This window comes from Amblyomma maculatum, chromosome 1 (assembly GCF_055883805.1).
Source record: "Amblyomma maculatum isolate TAMU_Amacu chromosome 1, ASM5588380v1, whole genome shotgun sequence".
NCBI classification, from domain to species: Eukaryota; Metazoa; Arthropoda; class Arachnida; order Ixodida; family Ixodidae; genus Amblyomma; species Amblyomma maculatum.
This window is the reverse complement of record NC_139344.1, coordinates 335,612,907-335,640,839: the sequence shown is the minus strand read 5'-3', so window position 1 is coordinate 335,640,839 and position 27,933 is coordinate 335,612,907. Positions and strand designations below refer to the sequence as shown.

The 27,933-nt window shown below is 44.7% G+C and overlaps 1 protein-coding gene across 1 annotated transcript; it reads right to left on the bottom strand.

Moving 5' to 3' along the window:
* Positions 1-216: 216 nt before the first annotated feature.
* On the bottom strand, positions 217-27,933 carry LOC146207491 (uncharacterized). Its single transcript, XM_084576862.1, has 13 exons — positions 27,812-27,933; positions 21,964-22,088; positions 19,803-19,859; positions 18,461-18,598; positions 13,954-14,177; positions 13,317-13,429; positions 11,213-11,327; positions 9,634-9,786; positions 8,847-8,966; positions 6,652-6,769; positions 2,643-2,780; positions 1,146-1,342; positions 217-228 (listed from the first exon to the last, which is right to left on the bottom strand). The coding sequence occupies exons 1-13, from the start codon at positions 27,931-27,933 to the stop codon at positions 217-219; spliced, it is 1,632 nt and encodes a 543-aa protein (XP_084432988.1).

The following is a 27,933-nucleotide window of genomic DNA, read 5'->3' as shown; positions in this document are numbered from 1 at the left end:
TCTCGCCGCGAATGTGCGCCCTGTTCTATCGGTTGTAGTCCACCAAGTAAATTTCAGCAGTATATCCAGCGCCGTCCTGTTATCTACTTTTCCTTGTGAACGTTTCCTTTCCGCTGGTTTTTCACGCAGAACCATGCATCCAATCGCCCAACAACCTATGCTTCCTCATCACTTTTACCAGTAAATTTAATGGGCACAAGGCATATATCAAATACATCAACCGTCATACTGCACGAAAAAAAGCCAGCAATTTTCAACCAAGGTCACTGCAGCGGTTGGATGAGCGCTGCATATACGTGTAGCCTCACTGTTGAAGTGAGACTACCAGTATATAAATTCCTTCAAGAGTATTGAGGAAGCTATGACCTAGATCAATTAGTGGAGCATTGCGCCCAACGTGCAGACGTCGTTGGTTAGAATTCAACAGGCAGAATTTAATTGTCTTTCCTTCTACATTTTGGAAACTTAGCTTCTAAAATATTTATGCCATTATAATTGATCTGTTTATATCACCACCGCCACAATAAATTTGCATTTCTTAATAATTTCCTCTGTGCAGAACTTCCTTCTCATAATCATTTCACCTTCATATTCTTGTTTGCTGAATAGCTTGACATTGTGATACCAGACATTTGACTCTTTCTCCTGCCATTTAGATTAATCATGCCGTTGATTATACAAGAAGTCGGGCGCATTAGACTAAGACCGTCATTGTGTCACCGTACCGAGCTATTTGTTTAATACTTGGCAAGCTTATAGTAGTGTCATCGGCGTCAGCCAGAACTTGCACACTGAAGAGAAGACACAAGTTGTCTTCCTTGTAGGTTGTATGCAGAACCTGCAAAAATAAATAAGTCGAGCGGCTCAGTTTTGCTAGCAGTTATACCTTACTTAGCGTCCGCATTCCTTTTTGTGCCTTAAATACAAGCGAGGTTACGCGTTAGGAGAACAGCGGAGACTTACCGATTTCAATTTGAGTTTGAGCCGGCATCTTCATTTATTTTGTGTACAGTTTTAGACTAATAACATAAAATGCTTGTTAGCCTTCCCTCGTGACAGTATTGCTGCCGCCCATGCCTGGCTTTTAGCTGCTCGAAAATACTGCTGGAAACACACTACTTTACATCTTCGGGCTATCATCGTACCACGAGCGCCGGAATCAGGGTCGCCGCATTGACCAGGGGCATCGCCACGTAGAGCAGAGCCAGGCCGTGTAGCCCGTAACGACGAAGCTGCGCCGAGGTCTGGTGCGCCAGCTCATGGCTGGGCACGCTGTCCAGTGCGCGCTCGTCCAGAGCCACGAGCAGCGGAGCTCCCACGCCCGCGAAGTCCTCCAGCACCTCTGTAAAGAAAGGAACCAACGCGGATAAACTCTTCACGTGGGGACAACTAAACGCCCACGCGGCACAAACCATCAGCTCAATATTGGTACTACGTTGTGAATGCACTGGTCCTATATTAGACAGGAGAAGGCCAACACAGTGCCAATATTGTGCCGATGTTGTGCTGCCTGGGAAACACAATCCAAGTAAGCATATGGGAGACATCGTCGCGCTTGTTACGTCTGTAAATTGCTGCAACTTTTTATTTTGAGCATATAATTAGTTTCAGAGTAAAGAAATCGCCTTTCGCCTTTCGGCAGCCCCAACTTGGACCGGTGGACCAATTCTAACCCTTCCCGTAGTGAAACATTGGTTTGGTCAAGTATATTTCTTGTTCATCCTTTGGGAATCAATGTTTTCTCCTTTACATCCCACAAAAATAGCGCCCAGCTTTGTTATATACCTTAGCTAACGTCTGTTAAGCTCAAATTAGCTGGACTCGGTCGCAGCCCCTCTTTAGACAAAAAGTGCGTTGAGCAAGGTACAACTATCATCAGTTATTCAAGAGCTGAATTCTCAAAGCGCGACTATCGATTGGCCCTCATCCTGACTTTATAACAAGGTTTACAGATATCGCTTACCCACTCACGTGTCTGCTGCATAAAGATGCACCATTCAATTCGACGAGCGAATGTGACGCAGCTTTAGGTCATCTCAAATTTCTTGTGACCTCGTATCGTCGGCCGTAGCGACTGGCTAAAATAAGAATGCCGGTGAGGCAGGTAACTGCTTAGACATGCTTGAAAAATGGTATACGGTTTTGAATGGATATATAGGAGACTTTTATTTGAAGCAAAAGCTACAGTCCTGTCGCTGTAACGTGGCGTAACAAAAGTCCTCACACGTTCAAGTTCTGATTGCTGCGAACATTAATTAAATAAACGGAAAACGTGGTGCTCCCGACAATGATGCCCATATGATCATCATGCGATCGGCAGGGCTTGAACTATATGGGACTTTGAGGAGGAACTTTCAGGGTGTGGTTTTGCTTGTTCGATCTGATCACCGTGAAAATCACAAGGTCAGGACGTCTACTCCATTGACGAATGCTTATGCGCGCATTCTTTGGATTGGCTTTTATCGGCTCTAATGACCTAATGCTCGACAGAGATGCCTTCTACCCTTCGATTGGTTAATAAATCATAACATCTAAGGTCCGATTCTTTTCACAGGCGCATGCCACGTGGTAAAGGTCTAGGGACTGTGACATAGTTTTTCTAATGACATCAAGAGCAAATAATTCAAATGCCATTCGCGCACCCGGGGTCAGGACTCGCAGCGCGGCCGCGTACTCCATGTGTCGCAGTGATAGGACAAAGTGGGTGCACAGCTGCCGTGAGACGGTCCGGTTCCGGTCAGTGCGCTCCGACAGGATGCACACCAGCGGACGCCCATCTTCTGGAAAAGCAATAAACAAAGGAAGGTGATACGTAGTAAGCTCTGTTTACTGTGAGGAGTAATGTCATCAGTTTGAGACATCGTGGTCTCGCCGCAAGATTTAACTTTCTACAGCGAAAAACGTCAGGCACGGTAACAAACCGCATCTGTAAAATGTACCAATATTGTTTTTTGTTCATGAGCAACACTCTTTCCCAATGCAAACATGGCCCCAATGAAGGTAGGCAACGTATACAAAATTATGGGGGACACATAAGCCCAGCCTTTATCCAGGTGACGGACTACAGACTGGGCCGCGGACCGATCACGTGGTGTCTACCGCGCACGATCCGCCCCGCGACAGCATTCACACGGCGGGGCGAAATAGCAGCCGAAAAGCCGGACCACGGAGCGGACCGAAGAGCCGCCGGCGGTCGGTATCGAATCCGGGTATTTCGGCACTCCTTCCAACTTTCTGATCTCATGTGTTCTCGTTAAGCTGTATACAAAACATGGAAGAATCAGTATCCACAGCCATACCCGTCATTTTTCTCTCACAACGCCGACGCCGTACCTTCTGAGTAACAGGACCTCCAACGCTATCGCAATAATGAGGCATATGCCGAACTATGCTTTCTTTCAACACGTCTGCGCTGCTTGGTCATCTTCTTTGGGAACATCCAGACCTGAGTGCTATTCGTGAGCGGTTGCTTCAAGAATTTCGGAAGGAACTGAACGATTTCCGCGGTTAGAAAAAATCTAAGTAAGATGTTCGTAGAGCAGCACAGACTGACACTATGTCCACCAAGGCGCTGTCCAGGAAGTGCATTTGAATAATAATAATTGGTTCACAGGAAGGGAAAGGCGCAGTATCTGTCACACTTGCTATGTGGACACCTGAACCGCGCCGTAATGGAATGGATGAAGATGGGAGTGAAAGTGGAAAGAGAGAAAGAGGAGCCGTAGTGGAGGGCTACGGAGTAATTTCGACCGCCTGGGGATCTTTAACGTGCGCTGACATCGCACAGCACACGGACGCCACTTCGTTTCGCCTCCATCGAAACGCAGCCGCCGTGGTCGGGTTCGAACCCGGGAACTCCGGCACAGTAGTCGGGCGTCTTACCACTGCACCACCCCGGCGGGGCGGAAGTGCATTTGAAGCGGTGAATTTCTTGCCGCTATCTCCAAGGTTTAAAGGGGCAAGGAGGAATTTTTCACTTAATTTTTCTTCCTGGTAAAAAAAAAAAAATCGATCTTATAACTTCTGTCTACGTTTCTGTTTTTATTTAGCACGGTACGGCACGATACTGTGTGGTATGGCGTGGTATGGTGGTGGTATGGTATGGTATGGTATGATACGGTATGGTATTGTGTGATATGGTATGGTATGAAAGTAAGTATAATTTGGTTTGGTATGGCACGGTGTAGATACGGTGCATACGTATAAAGATTAGCGCCGACGTCTGTATATAGTTTACCTGCGAAATCGGACAGTGGTGCCGGGACATGTAGTTCGCTTTTACCGCGTCAACGTTAAAGGACACGTGCATTACGCAGAAAATCCGGCGTCAATATTAACGTCGTGAACGAAACATCACGGGCATGGCGCTGGTAGGTGGTAGCTGGCAGCTGGCAGCTGATATGACCGAACAGCGAGCACTGACTCTCCGGTGATTTGCGCAACTTAACGTGACAACATGATAGAAAATTGAGTGGAGCTGTCAACTCAGGTTGCTCAGTTGAGGTGGCAAGGTGGAATAAGCACCAACTTTTCACTCCTCTTGGACTCCGAGCCAGGCAGTCTAATCTCCTATGCCAGCAGACGCGTTCATACGGCTTGGTTACAGTGGGGCTTTTTATGTCGGTAGAGGTTGTTGCTGGCCATAGGTGAGGTTAGCCATGCGGGTTCTGCCGACATTAGCTTCACCCTAACACCACTTAAATAGTAACGAGTGTATACAAATCAGGCGCATGCACACAGCCGCACTAAATAGATAATAATCATGACTGGTGTCACGTCTGGAGTCCAGATCAGAGTCCTGTAAGAAAATTAAAACACCTGAAACAGGTCACCTGCGAACTGTAGCTGAGTGAGCGTGGTAGCTTAACGCTGTTGGGTCTCGCAGAGGCGTAGCTTATGTGTCCCCCATAATTTATTCTTCTGTATATCATAAAACCTCTGTTTTCGATGCGAGTGTTTTTTTCTGCACTCCACTCCCTGCACTTCGACAAAGATTGATACTTCATTTTGCGTCAATTAGCAGTTTAATAAGGCACACGGTTTGAGTGAGGTCCACAATAACATTTTGGCTGAATAACAATATCGCTTCACTAGCTAATGGAGCAGAGCCGTCTGCTGTGCTGGCTGCAGAATGAGGGGCTCAAGTTACCGTATTCCTTTCTACCGTTTCTCCCTTCTGCTCAATGGGAGTCCCGCCACGGTGACTCACTGTTACGATACTCGACTGCTGAACCTACGGACGTGGGATCGAAACCCGGCTGCGGAGGTCCATTTTTTATGGAGGCGAAAAGCACAGCGCCCGTGTGTTGAGAAGCCCCAGGTGGCGAAATTTCTGGAGCCCTCTAATATAGCGTCCTCATACCCTGAGTGATTTTGGGACATTAAACCTTTTAAACTAAACCAAACTGCTCAGTAAGGTGAAACGAAGTCGATTCGAAGTCGTGCCTCTCACCTTTCCCAGCAGAGCACCTGCTAGGCGGCGAGTGCGATTCCACTCCATTGTGTCTGGTGGCAGTTGTAGCTGTAAAGGATACGCTCAGTCACTCATGAGATGTTTTCGCAGCATATTCTATAGATGCCGGAATTCGTACGCGTAGCAGGACATAAGGTGCAGCTCTATTGACTAAGGGATTCGTATTGCATGCTGCAATCAGTGAATGCCTATAGATGCAAGGAATGAGTCGACTCTAAAGCGAAAGCGTAGGCCGCATTCATATGCTAATCCTCTCCACATACTTCCTGACCACAGTGGCACTAAGTATGAAGAAGCACCCCGATGCTCCTAAGTTGCACTGGGAACTAATTAAAGGATGCGCAGGTCAGGCAAGATCAGTATTTATCTACCTTATGACTATAACCGATGTCAAAGAAAGGTTAAGGAGGAGGCTCAGTCCACAAGTAAATATTAGACAAGACCTGTCGAAGACGAAAGCAAGTCCTATTGTCGAAACGTACATTGCATTGCCAAATGAGGCTTCCCTTCAATACGCGTGTCATTTTTCTTTGACTTTAATGCAGTCATCTTTTTTTATAACTGGTAATATTACATATTTGTTACAAAGACTTGGAGAACTTTCTTCCGGCAAAATTTAAGTTCATGATGTTTTGAAGCACAGAAATAATATTTAAAACCTGATTTCTACCTTTTTCAAGCGCAATGCAAGATATTTGCGCCACCCATTTTGAGACAGCACGGAAGCATGACTGCACAATAGGCCCAAATAGGGCTGCCGCAGCCTACTCTCCGCAGTCTCCGTGCGCATCTTGCATGTTTCCGGTGACAATTTCCGTGCAACCACGTAGGTTGCCATCAACTAGTCTGTTTTCTTTGCATGTATTCGCCTGTAAGCACTGAAATAGTCCGCATGTGCACTGCGATCGTTATGCAGAACTTTATGACTTTCTACTTAGTTTTTTCTAAGCCCTATATTCAGGGCTTAAGACTCCGGTAGATCCAAAGTAACACCCAGATTTGTTTACCCGATAAGCACGTCGTAGTGAGTGAGTTACTTACTCTGATTGTGCTCGTCTTCGGCCGATTCACCGAGTGCTTCCGCTGAGGTTTGGGATAAATAATCTGAGTAAGTTCAACGCTGAACGCCACGCTTTTCATACCAGAAAGGATAGGGCACAAATGATCTCAGCCCATACCCCGAAGCAGCGATTGAAGCCTTGCGAAAGGAGGCCCGCAGACGCCTTCGTAGTCGTCCATGTCCACATCGAACACTGCTACGCAGGCAGACGGCGTCTTCTGGACTGCGGTATTCACCTGCAAGAGGAATGCGAGTCATCGCACAGGCCCTACAACTGCGCAGCTCAAGGCGTGAGTAAGTTTAAAGGAAACGAAGTAAAAAAAAAAAAACTGACTCTTCTGTAATGGAAAGTAGATGTGAGCATGAAATAGTTACGAGCATAGCATGCTATCGGCAAGGGCTAGCAGTCTTCCGCTGTGACGCATAACTTGCAAAGCGATCGCTTTAAGCGGGACGCTTCCTATTTGTCTTTTCATAAGGCTTCATTTCTCGGCTTAAGCAGCTGTGACGGTGACGACATTGAAGTATAGAACGATGCAGAAGCCTACATGGCCACAAAGATGCGCTGGCCTAACAGGAATGTAAGGGAGCAGCGCATTAAAGATGTCCCCGTGCGTCGAAGAAAACGCCATGAGCTGACGCCGCAATACAGTGACGGATAGTGGCGGAGAGGTCATGGGCGCATATCAGCGGTAGATGTATGCTTCATTCACAACATGTGATGCTGATATGCACATGAGCAAGCAGAAAGTGAACGATCATGCATATATGTCACTTGTGGCTCTAAGGTATGCACACACTACGGAATGTGCTGTAGCAGTTCGGCATGTTACGCGCTAATGTGGCATCGCAATACCACAACATGAATGCTTATAATTCGCTCGAGGTTTCGGCGATCAGCGGATATTAACGGAAATAAATTTTAAACTAATAGAAATAGGAGTGCGCAGACTATTTTATTTTCGAAGTTTGAAACATTCTGATGCTTCATTTGCCTTGCCTAGCTAATGTATAGGCAAGGAAAATTTTCAGGGGTGCATATAAGTCTGCTTAGGTACAGTAATGCGAAAGCATGGATGGATGGATCGATGGAATATAGGAGCGTCCCCTTTGAAACGGGGTGGTAGCAGTAGCTATCATGCTCATTTTTCTCCCTATATCTTAATTATTGATTTAGAATGGTTAACTAAACCATCATTCTATTTATTAAATTTTTGTTCCTACATTACTAACATTATGTCACTTCTCTGCTTTTAAGCCACCAACCTTCCAGTCGTTTTTTGCTTGTTTCCACCGCCGGTTTATTCACCCGGCCACTGTTATCTCTAAACCCCAGAGCTTCAGGAACAGTGATTGCGCCTGCATCAACTTCCGGATGGATACCATTACATTCGAGTATAATATGGTCAATTGTTTCACTGGAGTTACCACATGCGTCATCTCCATTGTTAAATTTCTTTTTGTAGCTGCGTGTTCTAAGGCACCCTGATCTAGCTTCAAAAAGTAGGTCACTGCCTCTTGACTTATCAAAGAAATCTTCCTTCCTGATCTGCATTTTCCACTTTCGGTATAATTCGACACTCTGTTTCTTTTCCATCGAATTTATCCAATTTTTACCTTCTGTGTTTTTCACCTGTTGCTTAATGCTCTTTATTTCTCCGTCCTTGTGACTAGCATACTTACTAGTTAGTTTCCTAGTTCTTTTCCTCCATTGTGAGTCAACGCTTTTTAAGTACAGGTATTTAAATACTTTAGCTGCCCATCTGTTACTGTTACTGCCCATCTGTTAGCATTGCGTCTTCTATCGCGCCACCTGGTAGATTTGCCCGGCACTACGCTAAAGAACCTTGGCAGCACTCGGCTAGCCGGTGTATGTGTATGGCGTATTTACCTAGGCTAAATGAAGGAGCGGCGCAAATGGACTGCACAGCGCGACTGCATGGGTGCATAGCGCGAGATTGTTTTGATATTGGAACTTGATGAAGACGGCGGTGTGTCACGAGGCGTGACAGGCTGCGGCGATAGTATAGTTTAGTGATTTTATGACCGGGCCAATGAATCTCTGATGACGGGTAGTGGTTCGATGAGGCTCTGTCCACGTCACTCATTAGCCAAGAAATCATTATTAGCAGCGAAAAAGACTTCACTGCGTTACAATAATATAAAAAACACACACAAGGAACTCGAATTTACGAGACAATTATGCGTTATACCCTTGTTTAAATCACTGGACGCTGATATATTGGCACTTGCGTTCGAAATAAGCCTGACAGCGCATTTCAATTAGGAACCTATGATCGTCACGGCGTATACCTTTTTGGCCCCGACGGCGGCGTCCTCGTACGACAGCAACTCGTCAGTGGCCCTGTTGATGGCGGCGCTGCCGTGCGGGCTGAACGGAAGAATCTTCTTCCATTGCTTGCCATCGCACACCTAAAAGATGACAGAGCAAGCGATCGTTCTATTATTTAGACTGAAGAATCGAGAATGAACGGTATATTGATGCAGGATGTAACCAAGTATGCAGCAAAGTACAGCGATCGTTCTATTATTTAGACTGAAGAATCGAGAATGAACGGTATATTGATGCAGGATGTAACCAAGTATGCAGCAAAGTACACTGAATTCTTTGAGCTGATGCAGTTCGTCTATATTGTCTAATAAAAGCACGGTGAGCATAGAAGGATATGCAGGTAGGATGTACAAAAGGCACAAAGCAACCATCCCGTTTCATTTACCTACGTCCACGGGGGCACTTAATATGAACCCAGGATTAAGGAAATACTGGTTCATATCGCGACAACAGATTCCATATACACAGTAATCTCAACGACAATTCTCTGCTCGTAGAAGTGTCTTTTTTTTACACAGCGGACTATTAAATTCATATATATATAGATTAGCTACTGTGCTGCCACAAACACATGAAAGATTTCTGCACGGAGGTGCGGACTGCACACAGCTTCTTTTGAGTTGTGACGTTGTGCGTTGTCGTCTCAAAGCGCGCTTCAAAGGTTACGGAAGACTCACAAATGACCAGCAGTAAATGGTAGAATCTAACAGGGAAAATAAGCTTTGTGACTACTTCATGTACACGCACCATGTCGTACGCTCTCTCGTGAACGCTCTTGCACTCCGATGGTATCGTCGCTGCTCCCGCGAAGACGTATACGCCCAGGCTGACGGAGAAGCAGACGTTGGAGCGCACCCTGAAGTCTTCCTTCAGCGCGTTGATCCAGCCGAGAGCGTTTGTCTGGAATCATGAAAGGTGTCCTCTCTGTCAACTTAAACGTGGAATTGCAGTAGCGCTCAAGGATTTGTTATGAAATGTTCTTTTTACTTGTGAGAATACCTTCTGCAGCCCTTATTCTTTCCTTTGCATTCTTTCTAGGTACTCCCACATAGATGTGGCGGTTGCTTGTACTTCGATGCCCCGCGTCATGCGAAATTGTTATAACCGGTTTGCCCGGGGGCTGATATAAACTAGAAATGCATCATGATTTGTTTCTTGCTGAACTTGCTTCCGCGGTGCAGTAAGATTTCATGCAGCCCAAGAGAAATTCAGTCTACTTCGTTATGTCGAAAACTTCGCAAGAACAATGGTCCTCGCTGTCAAACATGGCCTAATGTTCTCGTCACGCACATGTCAGGCAAGTAGGTCATTGAGGTCTCAGTGTGAGTCTGTAGTGAATCTTACTCTCTCTGGAACAACTGGCGCTTAAAGATGTCTACCAGCTTCGCAAGGACTTCAGTTACAGCTGCAATTGATTTTATCATAAGGTTTACAACGTCTTGCAGCGAAGATTTATCCATACTTTCTATTGAGGCACTGCCACTGCAGGAATTCACACTGCTTAAATCCCACCAAAATATGCCCTAAAACTTATTAACCTAGCTTCTGTAAGCAGGTGCGTATTTGGTGAACACTGTCACCCTCATCGAAAACGGTATCTGTGCCTCGGGAGGTGGAAGTCTTGACATTCCAATTCTCTGAGTGTGAGGCGCAGTCAGTATAGGAGCGTGGCGTCATATACATTTGGAACGGTGTATCAGACCTTTCGCTGTCATTTTAACAGCGCGTCAGACATCAACCGCAAGGATACCCAAACAGAAAATGAAATGAAAACGTGACTGTTTTTTACAGTGCTCAGTTATGTCTTGGGCATTTTGCAAAAAAAAATAATAATAAATAAAAAATTGGCTTCGGTTTAGCTTCAGTAAAACCTAGCGTGAAGAGATAGCTCTGATATCAACGATCATGCGTCTCGTCACGCAGCTGCTCAATCGTTAAGCTACTTCCCACGTCAGCTGACCTCTGACCTTGAAACTTTTACCTTGATCATGACCTTGATATTTGACTTTGACCTTTGGTGAGAAGATAGCTGTCCAAAGTGGTTGTGGCTTAAGTTCCAACTTGACATCGAAGCTGTTTGAAGTTATAATCGGAAGTACACGGTGGCCTTGGCTTTACCTCGCGTAGTGAAGCTATCGCTTCAGAAACGAAAACAAAACCGACGCGTGTAGAATCAAGGAAGTGCTACACTTTCGGAAAGAATATAATGTGCCTCAGCGGCTTCTCTTGTCTGCATTGTGTTCATGGTACAAATTTAACATGACGGCGCATCTCTTCACACGACGCGCCACGTGTGTTCGTCTTGTTTGACATCGTTCATTCTTACTATTGGCACAGTCTGATTGTCATCCCTGGTGGCAGAGTAAATGGTGGGGAAACCGGTCTTGCATTTCGGTTCCTCCATGAAGTAGTGCGTCTGAAGGACGAGCAGATTCACGTGCCTGTAAGCAGCATAACATGACATGAGTAAAATTCCGCTGCTGAACTCGGATACAATTGAACGAAGTAGCAACAAAATCTCTTCAAATGGCGTCGTCCACCAATGGCATCGACTTACTAAGTATCAGTGCAGCAGGTCGACGCAAATTGAGCAAATTGTCTTGCAGCGACCGGCGATACCACGCAAGCATATAAAAGGCGGTTGAAAGCAAATTCGTGGCAAAGGTTGACGCCATTGTCTCAGAGACGGGGTATTTATTTATTTATTTATTTATTTATTTATTTATTTATTTATTTATTTATTTATTTATTTATTTATTTATTTATTTATTTATTTATTTATTTATTTATTTATTTATTTATTTATTTATTTATTTATTTATTTATTTATTTATTTATTTATTTATTTATTTATTTATTTATTTATTTATTTATTTATTTATTTATTTATTTATTTATTTATTTATTTATTTATTTATTTATTTATTTATTTATTTATTTATTTATTTATTTATTTATTTATTTATTTATTTATTTATTTATTTATTTATTTATTTATTTATTTATTTATTTATTTATTTATTTATTTATTTATTTATTTATTTATTTATTTATTTATTTATTTATTTATTTATTTATTTATTTATTTATTTATTTATTTATTTATTTATTTATTTATTTATTTATTTATTTATTTATTTATTTATTACTGTTGGCCTCACTTTGAGACCGTAACAGGATCGGGTTTACATGCATATGAAAGAGTAGGGAAACAAAAAATTCACACAGCAGAGAAGCAACCTTTTCACTCTTATACAAACGAAAATAAAACGTACATGGTGACAATGTGTTTACAATTATTCAAAATAGCTTTTCAACTGCGACAGAAAAGTTGCAAGGCACACTTGGTTTATAATTTCGGGGGGCTACATATCCCGCTCATGAATCGCATTTGGAAAAAATGAAAATTTGAATGTATCACTATGGTACCTGTATTCGGATAGATGATTTGCATGTTTAGTTCATGTGACACGTGTTCTAGGCTCAAGTAGATATCTGGTCTTATCAAGTTTAGCATTATTGTTTTAAAGGAGGAAAATAAACTTGAGCCTCAACAATCTGGCTCCTGTGTGGATCGTAAGAAGGTCGGCTTTTTGCAGAAGTAGGGTGGGTGAGTCATGACGACTGTATTTATTGAAGATAAATCGAGCAGCTTTTCCTAGACGCTCTTCAATCTATCAATCTGTTGTATGGTGTAGGGCATCCAGCTAATAATACCGTATTCTATTACAGAACGGACAAGTGAGGTGTATGCCAAAAGTTTTGTTTCCGGTGGAGCAAATCTAAGGGAACGTCTTATCGTGTAAAGAGCAGATTGCGCCTTTGAGGTAATGTGTGTCACGTGCTTGTTCCATCGCAAATCGGAGTCAATAATCATGCCAAAATACTTGAAGTGTTCTACCTTATGTATTCAGGCTTCGAACTGAGCTCTTCTTGAGCTGCCCTAACGCGATGCAAGCAGTGACCACGAAATATTGTTTCTCGAGTCTTGCGAGAAAAACAACTTCCGTAAATAAAGTTGAGTACACCTCGTGTGAGGCCACTCCATGTTTAAACAAAAAAAAATATTTTATAGCTTTTCTTCAAATTTGTTTTCATTTGGTATCCGAGATATAGTCCATTTACTTCTGTGAATTTCAGGTGGCGTGATGGTTGGCGATGACTCAGGATATTACGGTTTGTGAATAAATATGACGTGTAAGGTTTTGAACTTTAAATCATTGATATCTAATTCCAATAACAGCAGTGCATATTCTTCCAGCCCATTTATTGGCGCATACTTCACCATACACCTATACGTAAGCACACACAAACATGTGTACGCAAGCCCAACGAGGTACGAAAACAGTGCATTTTCGCAGAGCATCTATATGCACTCAGTACGAATTTTAAGGGAGCTTCGCGTTGGCCACATCCAAATGCATACTTACTGGGCTACCGAGTACAGCCTCGTAGCTATAAGGGCGCTTGGAGATTGCCAGTCCTTCAGCGACACGGAGAGTGCGATCTCTAGCCTGAAGGCACTCAGCGTGCTTTGTAGTTCCTGCGTGGCGGTGATTCATAGAAAGCGGTGAATGCCTGTACTAATAGCCCACTAATAACGCTCATGAAACAATACTGCGGAAACAAACTTAGCTGAGCTATGATTATTATTATCATCATCATCAATGAAGCAACGTGGATTGCTGGACAGTGATGCCTTCTACATATCTCCAGTAAGCCGTATCCTGCTCCAGGCGTTGCCGTTAGATGGCAATAAACTGTGATCTCTCCTCGTTCATGTTTCTGCAGGTCTGCAGGTTCTACGAGGTCACGTTCGCAATCGCTTGGCACCTAGAGGGGCTCGGTCACGTGGTTTTAGGGAATCACGTCACACATGGTGGACCAGGTGGTGGACCCCATTGCATGGGTAGTCACGTGGTAGCTAAGAAATTATTTACAGTGCTGTAGCTATGATCATGTGACTTGGCGGCCATCTGAAATCTGAGACTGACGGAGAAACGGGCGAAAAATTGGCAAATGGAACTGCTAAGAGCTAGCGCCCTTAAAACAGGTTATTTGGTTCACCTCCACGATGCCGGCCAGTTCCTCGAGCTTGTCCGTGGTGGTGCGGAAGTTGACGAACGCTAGTCCGCGAAACGCCCGGGCGGTGAGCCAGCGGACAGCGGCCTCGCCAAAGCGACGCACCAGCGACGCCGACTTGGCCAGCTCGGGCAGCGATGGGCTTCCCACGGCAGCCAGAACGCGCGCGCCGCTCAGCGAGGCGTTCTCGAACGCCGACAGGGTAGCCTCTGCGCCACACGAATAGTTTAGTTTAGTTTATGGGGTTTAAAGTCCCAAAGCAACTTTTGCTATGAGAGACGCCGTGGTGAAGGGCTAGGGTTCCTTAACGTGCACTGACATCGCACTACAAACGGACGCTCGTTTCGTCGTTTACTCATGTAGACAGCCGTTATGATCGGGGTATTAGCCGAGGGTGGCACTGCTCCACCAGCGGTCGACGACAGGCGCCGGGCGTGAAGGCTCTCCGACAAACGCCCCTTGGCAAGCCCCGCTGCTGCGCTGCATGGCAGTGGTGCACTGTGAGAAAGCCTCGGCGTATGGTAAGCTGAACATGGCCTAGTTAGTGGCCCCCATAGTCTATGGCCACTTAGTCTGCGGGGACCAAAACTGAGTGGCCTTTTGTCAACTTTGTTCACCTCACCTCCCGTTCTCGGAGTCTTTATATCCGGCCTGGAATCGCGACGCACTTAGTTCTTAGTTGTCGTGTACTTTGATAAACACGAGAAAGTTTGCAGCAACATTTCGGAGCTATGTTGTTTAAATCACACGATAATCTTGTATTGTGATGCCGGATATACCCCTAACAGGCGCCCTATGAACTGGTCTTTCTCCAAATTCTATAAGCTTATTGAGTTCAACGTACTGCCACGTGATTTGCAGTGGCTAATAGTTCGGTCGTTTAAACTGGACACTCGAAATGTTCTGCGTGAAAATAAAACAAAATGTCAAGGAACGAAAACAAACTGCGCTTCATTGCAGACGATGGCATAGACGACACCCCGGCCTCCTCCGCCGTCTGTACACGAGTCCCCATGATTCTAAATGAAGCTGGGTTCCGGCCGGTTTCAGGCCTGACAAGTTTTGAGGCAAAATCTTAGCTAAAGGCGTTCAGATTTTTGGATTCAGCCATGTCCCCTGACGAGGTAACTTGTGACTAAATATGGGATTCAAGTAGAGGCACCGTCTGTCACAACAGGCTAATTACAAACGACTAGGGGTGTGCGAATATTCGAACTTTTCGAATATCGAATCGAATTTCATAATATTCGATTCGTTAAACGAATCAAATAGTGGAAATTGAAAATTATTCGAAACTGTTCGAATATCTTCACAAATTTTCGAATAATTTTCGAGTACTTTTCGAGTAACTGGCACGAATTACCTACGCGAGAAGCAGAGATCACCGTTTTAGGGAGCCTACTCTTCAGCGTGGCCGCGACACGGTCCATTCGCATGGAAACAATCTTAAAGATTGGACATATCACGAATCGCGGAGGCAACTTCTCGTAGTCGTGGCATAGTTCACACGTCTCTAATCTGCCGAGAAATGCGCTTTGTGAAATGCGCTTTGTTTCACTGCATCTGCACTACTTCTAATGTTCCACCTTTTGGGATATCAAATTTTATCTTTGTGAATGGTCGTTTCTCATAACTGTTGCAACAATTGTTTCAGTCCTAGTCATTAAAGGTTCAAATAAAAACTGCAGATTAATCTAGACATGTATCTGCATTTTCTGTGTGATTTCCCCGCAGTGTTAGAGCATTAATCTAGTCAAGCATTTTTAAAATTTTTGATGACTAGTCTGAGAAAGTCTTGTCTTAGTTGATGTGATGTTGTTTGACTGATACCATGTTGACAGTACTCAATTTCTAGTTGTGCATTCTAGTAGTGCCAGGCTGTACTTCTAGCCAAGTTGCATCTAGTAATTTTATTAACTCCTGCCAACTCCACTTGACTTTACTGAGTGCTATTTTCTTTTGCTTATTGCTCTGTGCAATCTTTTTGCATTTAAATATTTAGACTTTATCTCGCCTGCAGTCAAGGTTGACGCAGCTGTACATTGTTGTGAACTATATATCAAGCAGCATTTTGAATAAAATTGAATTTCAGACACTTTTTAATGTTTTGTAATCAACGTACAAATGATATGAGTGCTAGAGTGCTCGATTCGTATTCGATTTGCTACTTTCACTATTCGATTCGTATTCGATTCGCTGCTTTCACTATTCGATTCGTATTCGATTCGATTTTTAGCTACATTATTCGTATTCGATTCGGTTTGGAAAAAGTACTATTCGCACACCCCTACAGACGACACGCGGAAAAAGAAAACAAACAGGGCATTTATACTGAGTTTTTCACCCCAGACAGCACATGTAACAAGAAAGCAGCCTTTTACATTTATTTTAAGACAACAAACACACATCTATGCTGAAAATTACGCAAAGAAGAATGCAACAAGAACTTACTCCTGGTGGCTATCGAGTGGTTCGATCAATTGATTTCTGTTCGCTTGTCAAGTCATTTGAGTATACTCCTTTTCATGTAGAGCATTCTAAGCTGTTTAGTTTCAACAACGGTATTATTGATCTAGTGTACAACACGTGACAGTATGTTGGACTCTAAGAGAAGTCTGCGCTAATCGGACGAACACCATCTTACAGAACGCGACTTAGGTAAAAGGAGCGGAAACACGCACGAACACAAGAAAGGCAACGGGATCCTAACAGGCGCTGTCCTGTAGCCGTACTTGCGTTTGGGAGTGTTTTCGCACCTTTTACCTAAGATGAACTGTTAGCAACTAGAAAAGCAACAAGTCTTTTCAAGGGTCTGGTAAGGATCTGAACTTCCTCTCAGTAAACACCGCCGGGGTGGCGCAGTGGTTACTGCGCTCAACTTCTGTTTCCAAGGATGCGGGATCGAATCCCGGCCTCTGCGGGCGCTTTTCGATGGAGGCGAAAAGCAAGGCACTAGTGTGCTGTGCGATGTCATTGCACGTTAAAGAACCAAAGGTGGTCGAAATTTCATGAGTCCTACACTACGGCGTCTTTTAAATCCTGAGTCGCTTTATAGGACGTTAAACCCCACAAACCAAACCAATCTTTCCAGTAGACATCTATAATGTCGTTTTAAAGAGTAGCTTGGACATTGCGGTGCATCTTTGTCGCAGTCTTTTTCAGAGCATACGCAAACTGTAAACGAAGGGCTGCGTATCGTCTTTGCCAAAAGTAACCAGGCTGCAAGGTCTGCTTCTCGGCCGTGTGGTAATGCATTCATACCCTATCTGAAGTTTTAAATCTCTGTAAGGTAAAGGCGAGCACCTCTCCTTACACCTTAATGAATTGGTATCCTCTGGGGATTCTTATTGGCTTTATAATGCAAGTGAGAATCAAACCATGCAGCCTGGTTACTTTTGACAAAGACGGTACGTGTGTACGCAATGAAACGAGAAAAATTAAATGCTTTGTTTCTGCGATTGAAACTCCCGTCAGATGCTGCGGCCAGGCTGACTCCCACGGGCACCTATCGCGTTGTTTTAAATATACATCGCCTTTGAAATGACGTCTCAGGCTTTTGCAACCTCTTCTAGGGTTTCGGCTTTCCTTGACGAATGGTCATCATAGATGCACCGTAAAATATGCCTTTTGAACGTTTGTTCAAAATATGCCTTTTGAACGAGGTGTCATCCCACCCAGGACGCAGAAAAGGCCACTTGTGGCGTGCATATTTCTTCGGAGTGCGATGTGCGATGTGCACAGAGCATATAGACCGAAACAACGAAAGGTTCTGTTAAGCAGAACGTGATATCTGTCAACGCTCGATATTCCAACGTAACTGAACAATCTGTGTTGACCCATCTTTGCAAAAGTGGTTTGATCGTGTTGTAGGGTTTAACATCTTGACGCTATTGAAACTATAGTCCTGTCTACATGGATCCGAGTGCGGGGGTCGATTCGAGGGTTTCATTTTGGTGGACTCGACGCTACCGGGTTTACATGAACCCGACCCAATGTGCGGCGACTACGGCGGCGACTACGGCGGCGCCTCGCGTCGAGATGAAGCCAACTCAACTTGACCGCGTTTACATGCTTTCTGCAAGGGGGTCGAGCTGTCGAGCGAGTTGACCCACGCCTTGCAGCAGAGTTGACTTTATTCGACGACTTCACCCGACGCCGTTTACATGAACCTAGAAACCGATTTTCGACCCGACGATAAAAACTCATCCCACCCCTATCGGGACCACTTAAACGCCGATTATGAGAAAATCGATAGTAGGGCTTCGGATAATTTTGCAATTACTGGTGGTAGAGTGGCACGGCGGGTATTTAGAGAAAGGACAACAGCCGGAGATGTACTAAGCTGTTACGTTAGACTGAGTTATGTGTAAGCTAACCAGTCTCCCTTAATTGGACAGAGTGGCGTCAATCATGTCATAGTTGTCAGGTGCTTTGTACTGTGTTTTCTTTTTCGAGATCTCGAGGTCTATGGTTGCTCTGTGTGAGATCTTACCGTTCACAGGAGTGAATGAGTCCGCTCTCTGATTGAAGTAGACGTCAGTGTAGACCAGGTACGTGCACATGTTGGTGGGAATCTGAGCAGCGTACGACGTCCTCAGCGACGACACGCACAGGAACGTCCTCGCGTTCACTGGTGAGGAGAGAAATGCTCTTTACTGCACATGCCGCAAGTGTGCGAAGCAAGCCACCAAACACCAAACAGAAAGGAGGGCAAAGAAGGAGAATTAAAACCCCTGGCATAAGCGACGTGGGTTGCGTATATGCACTCTTTACTCCTTCCCACTCCTTTTTAAGGCATATTCAAGATGGAGCGATGAGAGTGACACTAACTATAATTTTCTCTTAATATATAATACCAATGTCACAAACTGAAACAATGTGTGTCCACTCAAGAATACCATTCTTCCACTTTCAAGAGATGAGCAGCCCTATGTCATAGAGTAATTTTATCCCCATATCCTCCTTCATCCTCTTCTATCTACCCCTGTCCCTAACCCTATAAATCCCCTTTCTCCATCTTCCGGATATTATCTCGCTCGAGCTCCTCTCCATTATTCATGCCGTTCAAATTTTCCATTCTCTCCCACCTGGGCCTCAGTATAATATTTACACTGACTCCTAGGCGGCTATCCGTGCCATTCAATCTGAAAACTTCACACCTCATCTGTCCACGGAATTCGAGGTGCACTGGTTTCGCTACAGCCCTGCCCGGTCTTCTTCTGATCGATCCCTGGACACTCGGGTATGGATGGCAATAAGTCGTCTAACTAGCTCGCCCCTGAAACTCGTAACCAGGCACTGTTCATCTCCCAGCCCAGGTCCTTGGAGGACAGGTAAAGATACTCATCGTGCCACTATCAGAGAATATTAGTGCCGCTTATCTAGCCCGCAAGCTCTACCCCGACCCGCATCCTATTTTATCCATACAGAGGGAGGTTCAAGTCCTTCGGCAGATGCAGCTGAATACGCTCATAATATCTGTACGGCTATATCTGTACAAATTCCGCCGCTATCCTCCATGACCTAATTGCCCTTTCCCTAATGCCAACCTTTCCCACTGCCTATTTTTCTGGCCGGTTGCATTGCAATCGGGTTTCTTTCCCACCCCCTCCCATACTATCTGAGCCTGGCTGGACTGGATTGGTGCTGAGGGTGAGCAAGAACCGCGCCTGCTCGTCCAGCAGGCCCCCGATGTATTAGGCGCCTAAGTGTTGCCCTTCAGTAGAGTCCTCTGCTACTACTATGCCTATACTTTCGGATTAAGAGAAGCAAGTAACCGCGTTGTCCGTTAGAATCGGTTAATTACGAAATTGGTACTTCTTTTAAACACTTACAGTCCATTTGTGCCTGGCTTACAAAACCACGTCGCGATGCCGCTGACGCTGCGGGGTCTGAAAAAGAAAAAAGATTTAGGGCAGAGGAAATGCGAAGTCATAAGACTTCCCTCTCCGCTGATTTAGTGACAGGGAGCACTTAAAGGAAGAGATTTTTCTAACTTTCATTCTCCGTAGTTGGTACTCGCATCGTCGCATGAACGTGGGGCTACCTAGAGGCATCGTGTACATTCGAGTCATTTTACGAAATAACGTAAGGGTCCCGTATTGCAGAAAAAGCCGTTGTTTATTGTAATGGGAAGTCAGGGACAAACAAAGAAATGTATTGTCTTGCTGATCCACGGAATAGAACTCGATTACACGCAGGTGATTTCGTATCAGAATTATGACGCAACCGCTCTTCCATGGAGGTCCTAGTTCATCCCCCCTCCCCCTTCAAGACAAAAAAAAAAAATTAATAAGAAGTAATCGGCTTTGCACATCGTCTCGAACGTCCATTTTCCGAATTGCATGGAGCATGCAGAATTAATTTCCCATCGGTAATTTTTCAACCCAAAATAAACAAAGGTCTCCGAAGCAGCACACTGCAGAACCTGCTAGGGGCAAGATTGGGCGTGGGCCGTGATACCGTGACCTGACATCGCCCAGCCACTGCCAGCCTGGCACTTGATCGAAGCCACAGTCATATTAAGGTCATATTAAGAAAAGATGCCTATATCGCTTACCTTTGGCTTACAGTTACGTTTGTGCAGGGTTGCCGTTGTTGGCTACTCTGCGCCAAACTGGCTACTTTGCGGCTCTGTCTGGCGATGAAAATTAGTTTGTCACCCTGGCTACCTCCTAGCTACTTCTAACCTTTCTTTCGGCTCACTTTCTAGCCAATATTTAGTAACGGGAAGTGCAATAGCGAGCAAATTAAAACAACCTATTATTTGTGACGTGACGTTTCTTGTCGCGGTAGACGATGCGCGTGCGTCTTCCCCGCCAGCGGGGATGGTGTGCACCGATGCAGTCTTCCGCTTGCTTATGGAGACTACATAACAGCGGGGCACCTATTTAAAGACGCGGCTGTAGGCTGCGTGCTCGAGCCTGACGCAATGCACCATCTGGGGAACAACGTACGCCTAAATTACTTCAACCGTGAGAATCCCGCACTTAAGCGTAGTGAAGCGCCTAGCGGTTGCCAAGGGTGGCGGTAACCATTCCAAAATTGTTGGGCCACAGAAAAATACGTGGAGCTCTTCGTTCGAACACTGATGAGGGAGAGATTTCATATCATTGTGCGACGGGATTTGAATGACGACTCGGGAGTAGAGGACAACAACCGACCGACTGTAGTGATGGTACGAAGAGCAGCAAGGGCGCATGCTCAACGGCGGGACATGTGTTCTGAGACTACAGTGTCGGCCATCACATAAGTAAAAAAATTGGGTACATTTGAACTTCGCCTTTAGGACATGAAAATGGCTCCAGTCAGCTGCCTCTTGCGGGTCCTCGTTAGCGTAAGCGCACTCTTAACCAACATGCGCTTCCTATTTTTTAATAATGAATAAACATTTAAATAAATATTTATTAGAAGGTTGAAACAAGACTCAAACATGATTAGGACATGTAAGTATATAAAGTAAGCGAGTTGCGGTGAAAGAAATATGTGGAACTCATCCCGGATCAGACATGCAACCCCAAAGCCCATACGTCTTGCACGGGGCCTTTTGCACGTCCTGGCTAAAGCGAAGCATTATATCTATGCTGGGTGGTCTTTAACATAATGTAGTAGCTTTCACTGTATGCTAATGAGCGCACTGCACGATAATGATTAAGCGAGTAGAAGAGTGCACGCCAGTAAAGCGGCTTAACGCGAACGAGGATCCACAAGTGGAGATTGTAACTTCACCAAACCTAACCTGACCTGACCTGACCTGAACTGAGCTGACCTGACCAACCTAACCTAACCTAACCTAACCTAACCTAACCTGACCTGACCTGACCTGACCTGACCAGAGTGACCATGGGACTACACGGAAGAGCAACTCTCAAGTGTACAGGAAGAGCCGTAACAGCTCGCGGTGTGCACCAGCGTATTGCGCATTCATCCGAAGCGTTATGACGCTCGTACGTTGCTCCGCAGGCTTCAGAGCTGCAGCGCAGGCAGCACCCTCACCGGATCCGTCGCTTTTCTTTCCGTCCTCAGTTAGCGCTTGCAAGGCTGCTATTGATGACACCACGGCGGTGACGCCAAGCACGGCTGTCAATGCTTTGCATGAGACGGGGCTCCGGAAGGGACGCCTGCAGTGGCAGTACAGGGATATGCAAAGGGCACATATCCGCGCTGCAATACACGCCAGTATAATACAGCACGTAATATTCATAATACATTGCTAATTTCTATTAACGTGGACTAATTATTCAAACGGAACACTGATACGTAGCCCGGTGATGAAGCTTGTCTATTATCTGAACGAGCGCCAAGCAAAAGGAGCATTTTTATGCAGCAATTCGGTGTACTGGACATATGAGCATATATGTTAAATGGTCCATTTGTAGTTATGGTTATGAAGTCTGACAATAATACATCGAACTCTATTTCATAAAAATCTGCAAATCTTCCGTTTTCACTGTCTTCATTTCTCGCAATTTTGTCGCTAGAATCAAGGCGTAACAGCTGAGCTATGTACTACAATCGAATGTTAATTTAGATTTATAACTCAAGCAGTAAGGAATTTTTTATCGATTCTTTTGCTCGCTATAAAATGGACGCTTAGCTTTCGGAACAAGAGAGAGGAATTCATATACATACACGTGTCAAGTGCGTGTCAAGGGCTTCATGGCACATAGCAAATCAAAAAAAGACCTCCGCTTGAGGAGAGTCACTCGACATACAGTGCAAACGCTTGCACTTCGGACAATTTCTCTTCACCAACCACTTTTGTAAGCTTATTCTTTTGCCGGATATACTGGCACAACGCAGAATGGCAACATCTCTGTGTGCATTACTTCCAGTCCAGAAAATCTTCATAAGCTGATTGTTTTAACGACATGCCAAGTCGCGAAGCCAGTCTATAGACTATAGACATGAGAGGGAGTACTATGAGCTGTAGGAAAATGCCACAGTCAGCCTATCTTCACTGTATACTAAGTGTAAAAACGGGTATTTTCCAGTCCTGCTTGTCTAACTATTTACTAACTATATAGAACAAAAAAAATAATAATCCCGGTTATGTTTTTATCCGTTTCCCCAAAATAGTACAAGTAAGCGAAAAACACATTTGCAATCGGGAAAGCGCGTATCACGAGAAATGTAGAACATACGCAGTCCGCTTCTACTTACTTCCATTCTCCGTTTCCTGAAGGCGGAATCGAGAAAAATAAATTAGTATCCGTTCCAAAGCGTACAAGTTACACGAGGACGACTGTTCTCAACTTGTCTCGCTATGTTAAGGCGAAAGCCTTTAATGGCTCACGCTGTCGTGGACAAAATGTATACCGCTTTTGCGGCGGCTCTGATTGGCCGAGGCGGGATGACGTCATAGAGGTCTCGACCAATTACAGAGCACCACTACAGTATGGGCGAATGCGTGCCTTCTATGGCCATGTCAATCAATAATCAATTGCCAATTAATTACTAATTGTGTGATTAATTGCTAATTGGTGACTGATTAAATACTTCATTAACTGAATAGTAATTATTAAATAATTATTCAGTAACTAATTGCATACTTAATTACTGAATAACTTCTTATGACCAATAATTGCTAAATAGTGCCAGTTGCGTAGCAGAACGCGGCACTGAGGCTTTCGCCTTTCACTACTATAGTCGCTGAAATCCCTCGCAAGTTTTTTGCAGTACAAGCACACAACGTTCATTAGTGCGGATATGTACAGGATTTCTACAAAAGAACTGAACTGCCAAATCTCCGTGAACGGGGCTACTGCACGAACCTTCTGCTGGAAAATACCTTCCTCTGCTTTGTGGTAGCGGAGTTTCGTATATACTCAGCCTTTGACGAGCCAGGATTGATTATATTCTAACGCTTCAAGGAAGTTCGCAAATGCATGCAAGCTAAACAGCTGCAGGATAACGACAGGCCCACTTCTGACGGCGGAGGCCGATGGAATATTATACGTTCGCTAATGTCCCTGAAGGTGTAATGCTAATGTAGAACACATATCTGTCGTAACAGTTAATGACTAGGACTTTCTAAAAGAATTGCATGTCTTTCTCAAGTGACGTTGTAGAAAATACTTGTAGTTTGGAAACATTTCATTGAAATGCGCGATTTAAAAACGCTTCATGTACAGCAGAAAATCAAATGCAAATCCCGACCTTTCAGCAAGTTCAATCCGCTCTAAGGCGCAGGGCCACCGAAAAGGCGGTCATCGATTTCGATTTGGACAGCTGTACATCAATCATTATTTCTTACATGAAGATATCATATCAGCATTCAAACACTAAGAATGTCATTCTACAGAGCACGAGAGGTATGCATGCTTTAATCTCCTTTTGATGCGGGTATTGGGTCTACGTGGCCACTGCAACCATTCCTATTCCCATTTATGTTGAGAGAGGCTAATATTGCATATCGGGATTCTCTCCAGTTCCGATGCACTGAATCAAGGCGTTCTGACGAAACTTTTTCTGTTGTTATTTTTGCCTCCAAGCCATTTGTTTGGATTCTGCAAGTGGCGCGAAACTTTCAAACTTGCATATTTGGCCCAGGTTATGTCCGGATTCGGATTCATGCGAGGCGCCTGTGGATAGCTCCCAAACTGCTACAGTCAGTTCATTGACACATACTCTCCATCGCTGCAAGATATACCATTAAGCCTAACTCCCCCCTCAATGATCTAGGAAAACGCCTCCTAATGTTTCCACTATCAAAAGCTAGCGTCATGCAGTACGGAACAAATGATTAAGCATTTCTAGCTACCCCCGATTATCCCACTAATTTGCATACTACTAAGTCAAATGCTGAGTACCTGAAAGCGTGAAATGAAAGGGCGAAATGAATTAAAGTTCTCTTCCGGTTTTGCACTAATCGGTTAAAAAAGAAAGAAACGAGAGGTTTTTAAATTTGATCGAACGGCCGCATCGTATCCCTTAATCACTGCACATTCCAGTTCACGAAAGACATTACCTGCTGAATTCATTATTAATATAAACAGCGCGAACACGAAGAAAAGGACAAGATAAAAGAAAGCCACAGTACAAGGCTTTCTTTTATCTTGTCATTTGTCTTCGTGTTCGCGCTGTTTATATTAATAATGAATAAGTACCAACTCGCCCAACAAAGTATCTTGGTATTACCTGCTGAAGTCGTCCCTTTTCTGGCGTCCCCCGCGGCACTTGTTCGCACTTGTTCTCGTGCAGTTTACGTCCTACTATGTCTTAGCATTAATATAGTATCGCGCAGTTCGCGGCAACACTTAATTGCTAGTATATATACATATGGCACAGTATTCAATAGCGGTATGGTATCAGCTTCGTAAGTATCACTGCAGTTCCCGGCCACGAATAGCTACAGTGCATCGACAAGCGGGAAATAATATAAGGTGCACCTGGACCGTCGGCTCGGGATCCATCGGCGGGATCCATGAGAACCTTGGGCGGCGGAGCAGCCCCGCGTCGTTGTTGTAGTTCTCCTCTTAATTGCTAGTATATATACATATGGCACAGTATTCAGTGCTAGCGGTATGGTATCAGCTTCGTAAGTATCACTGCAGTTGCCGGCCACGAGCAGTTACAGTACATCGACAAGCGGGAAATAATATAAGATGCACCTGGGCCGTCGGCGCGGGGTCCATCGGCGGGATCCATGAGAACCTTGAGCGACGGAGCAGCCCCGCGTCAACGTTCACCGGCACTGCTTCTTCTTCTGCCTCTTTCACCTGCCGCGCTGGATTCTCAGTGGCGTGAGTTGGCGAGTTTAATCCCGGCCATAAGGGTCGCGTTTAGGTGCAAACCAAATGTTGGAACGCCTGTGTACTGAATTTTCGGTGCAGTTTAAGAAGTCAAGACAGCAAAGAAACCTATATAGTACAATGGTTTAAAAAAACTATAATAATGACCACGGTCACAACATCGTCATCATTCGTTCAGTTATCGGCTTTGAAGGGGTTCAAGACGTACCATGCTTGAGACAGAAGCGAGACAACACTCGTAGTGACGAAGCGCCGTCTTGAACGTTGGTGGCGTGGGGCTTCGTTGCGAACATTTCATCCCGTCTGACCTCATGTGACTCTTTAATCGTTTGAAATTTTACGAACAGCTTTTTTTTTCTTCACCGTGCGCGTTTGACGTCGCAGTCTCCCTGTTAAGGGTACAGCCAGTACCATAATCACCATCACCATGTTCCCAGCCAATGTTTCTCTGGTATTAATGGTCTGATGATTTACACGTATGGCTTTTTATTCAATTCTTTTTATTTCCTCGAAAAATTCAGCTCACTCAATTACTGCTGGTGTTTCAATTTTTACGTGCTGTTATTACATCTATAGGAGGTCCCCCCTCAAAATGTAGGTAAGATGTGTTTATTGAACGGAAAAGCAGAGAGGTCTGCAGGAAAGGTTAGTAAATAACGTGCTAATCTGCACCAGGTAAGGGGAAAAGGAGAGGAAGGAGGGTCGTGGTGGGTGACGATGGGGTGAGAAGAGGTATGAAATAAATACACAGGCACAGTAATTTGTCTCACAAGAGCGTGTCCAGTCTCGTGTCGCTCAAAAAAACGGCAAAAAGTCAGCATTGCCTGTACAGGTTTCCATTTGTCCGGCCAAGCGCCTAGTAGTAAATCTTCCGAGAGAGGCCTGATGTCGAAACACTTGAATGCAATGGCTAGCATTATCATTCCGCTCGCACATAGAGAGAGCACCACGAATATATGCTCCACGGTTTCCGTAAATCCACAAAACATTCCGGGGGGGGGGGGGGGGGGGGGGGGAGGATTCCGTCCGTCCTATGCAATGCACGTATTCTGAGCATATTGACATCTTTGAACCCCCTTTATTTATTTTGTTCTCATTTTTTAGTTATATCAATTAACTGATCAATTATTTCTCTAAATTTTCTTAATTACCATCATCAAGCATTGGCTTTTTATTCTGAGCATTTTGACACCTTTGAACCCGTTTTGTGCAATTTTTCATTCTCTTTTTCATTTATTCATCAATTATTTGTAATGAATTCAATCACTCCTCATAGCCTAGCACACACCAATCAATCATGAATTGCCAGAACCTCAAATTACCTTAGTACGATTTTTTTACGCAGCTCCCGAATATATCCGACAAGCGGTGCAGACACCTACTACAGCTTTTCGCCCGAACGAGCTCTATAGCTACCGCATAAAAAAAATGTAGTTAGTAACCCGTCACGTGTTCGACAGTAGTAGTAGCCGTTTGTTGCGCTTATGCGGTTCAGGCGGTAATTCACCATAAGAAGGATAAAAAGCTGATAAACCAACACTTATCTGAGTAAACAGAATTTTGTTGCGAGATAAGCACTGGCAGAGCGTTCTACACAAGGGGGAAACAGACTTAACAGCTTGTCAAAGAGTGCAGAGCCCAGTTGGTCCGTTTCTGAGCCACTTCGTGCTGCTTGTAATGCATTTCCAATTTTCAGTGTTCCGAATCTCTCGTTGGTAAGAAGATTTTTGTCCTACCCTCTCCATAGGGAAGGACCTCCACTAATGCTAAATCAGCGCCACTACACGGCGCAAAATCAGACTCCCTAGGCTCTACACTTTTGATGAAGGCTGTACCTACATTCAGTCATAGACCCTGCTGCTATTGCCTAAAAACGAACGGTAGTTCGTGCTTTTAGGCAACGCAACCAAGAAAGGTGTCAAGTGCAAAAAAAAAAATAATAATAATGAAACGAAAGAAGTTCGTGAAAGAAGAAGGCGCCCCCATTTCCTTCCGTTCCGTACTCCCATTGCGACGCATTCGTGAGCAGTTCTGCTCGGCCGTGGACGAGGGACGCGTCCTGACCCCGACCCGGCTGCGGGGCGACCCACTTCGTGGTGGCCTTGACCGGGTCGCACAAGGCGAATGGTGTCAAAGAGCGGTCAAGGGCTCGCTGCCGCCCTTGAATCGAGGGCGAACGCGGAAGAGGGTCGTCCGCGGTCACCGTCGCCAT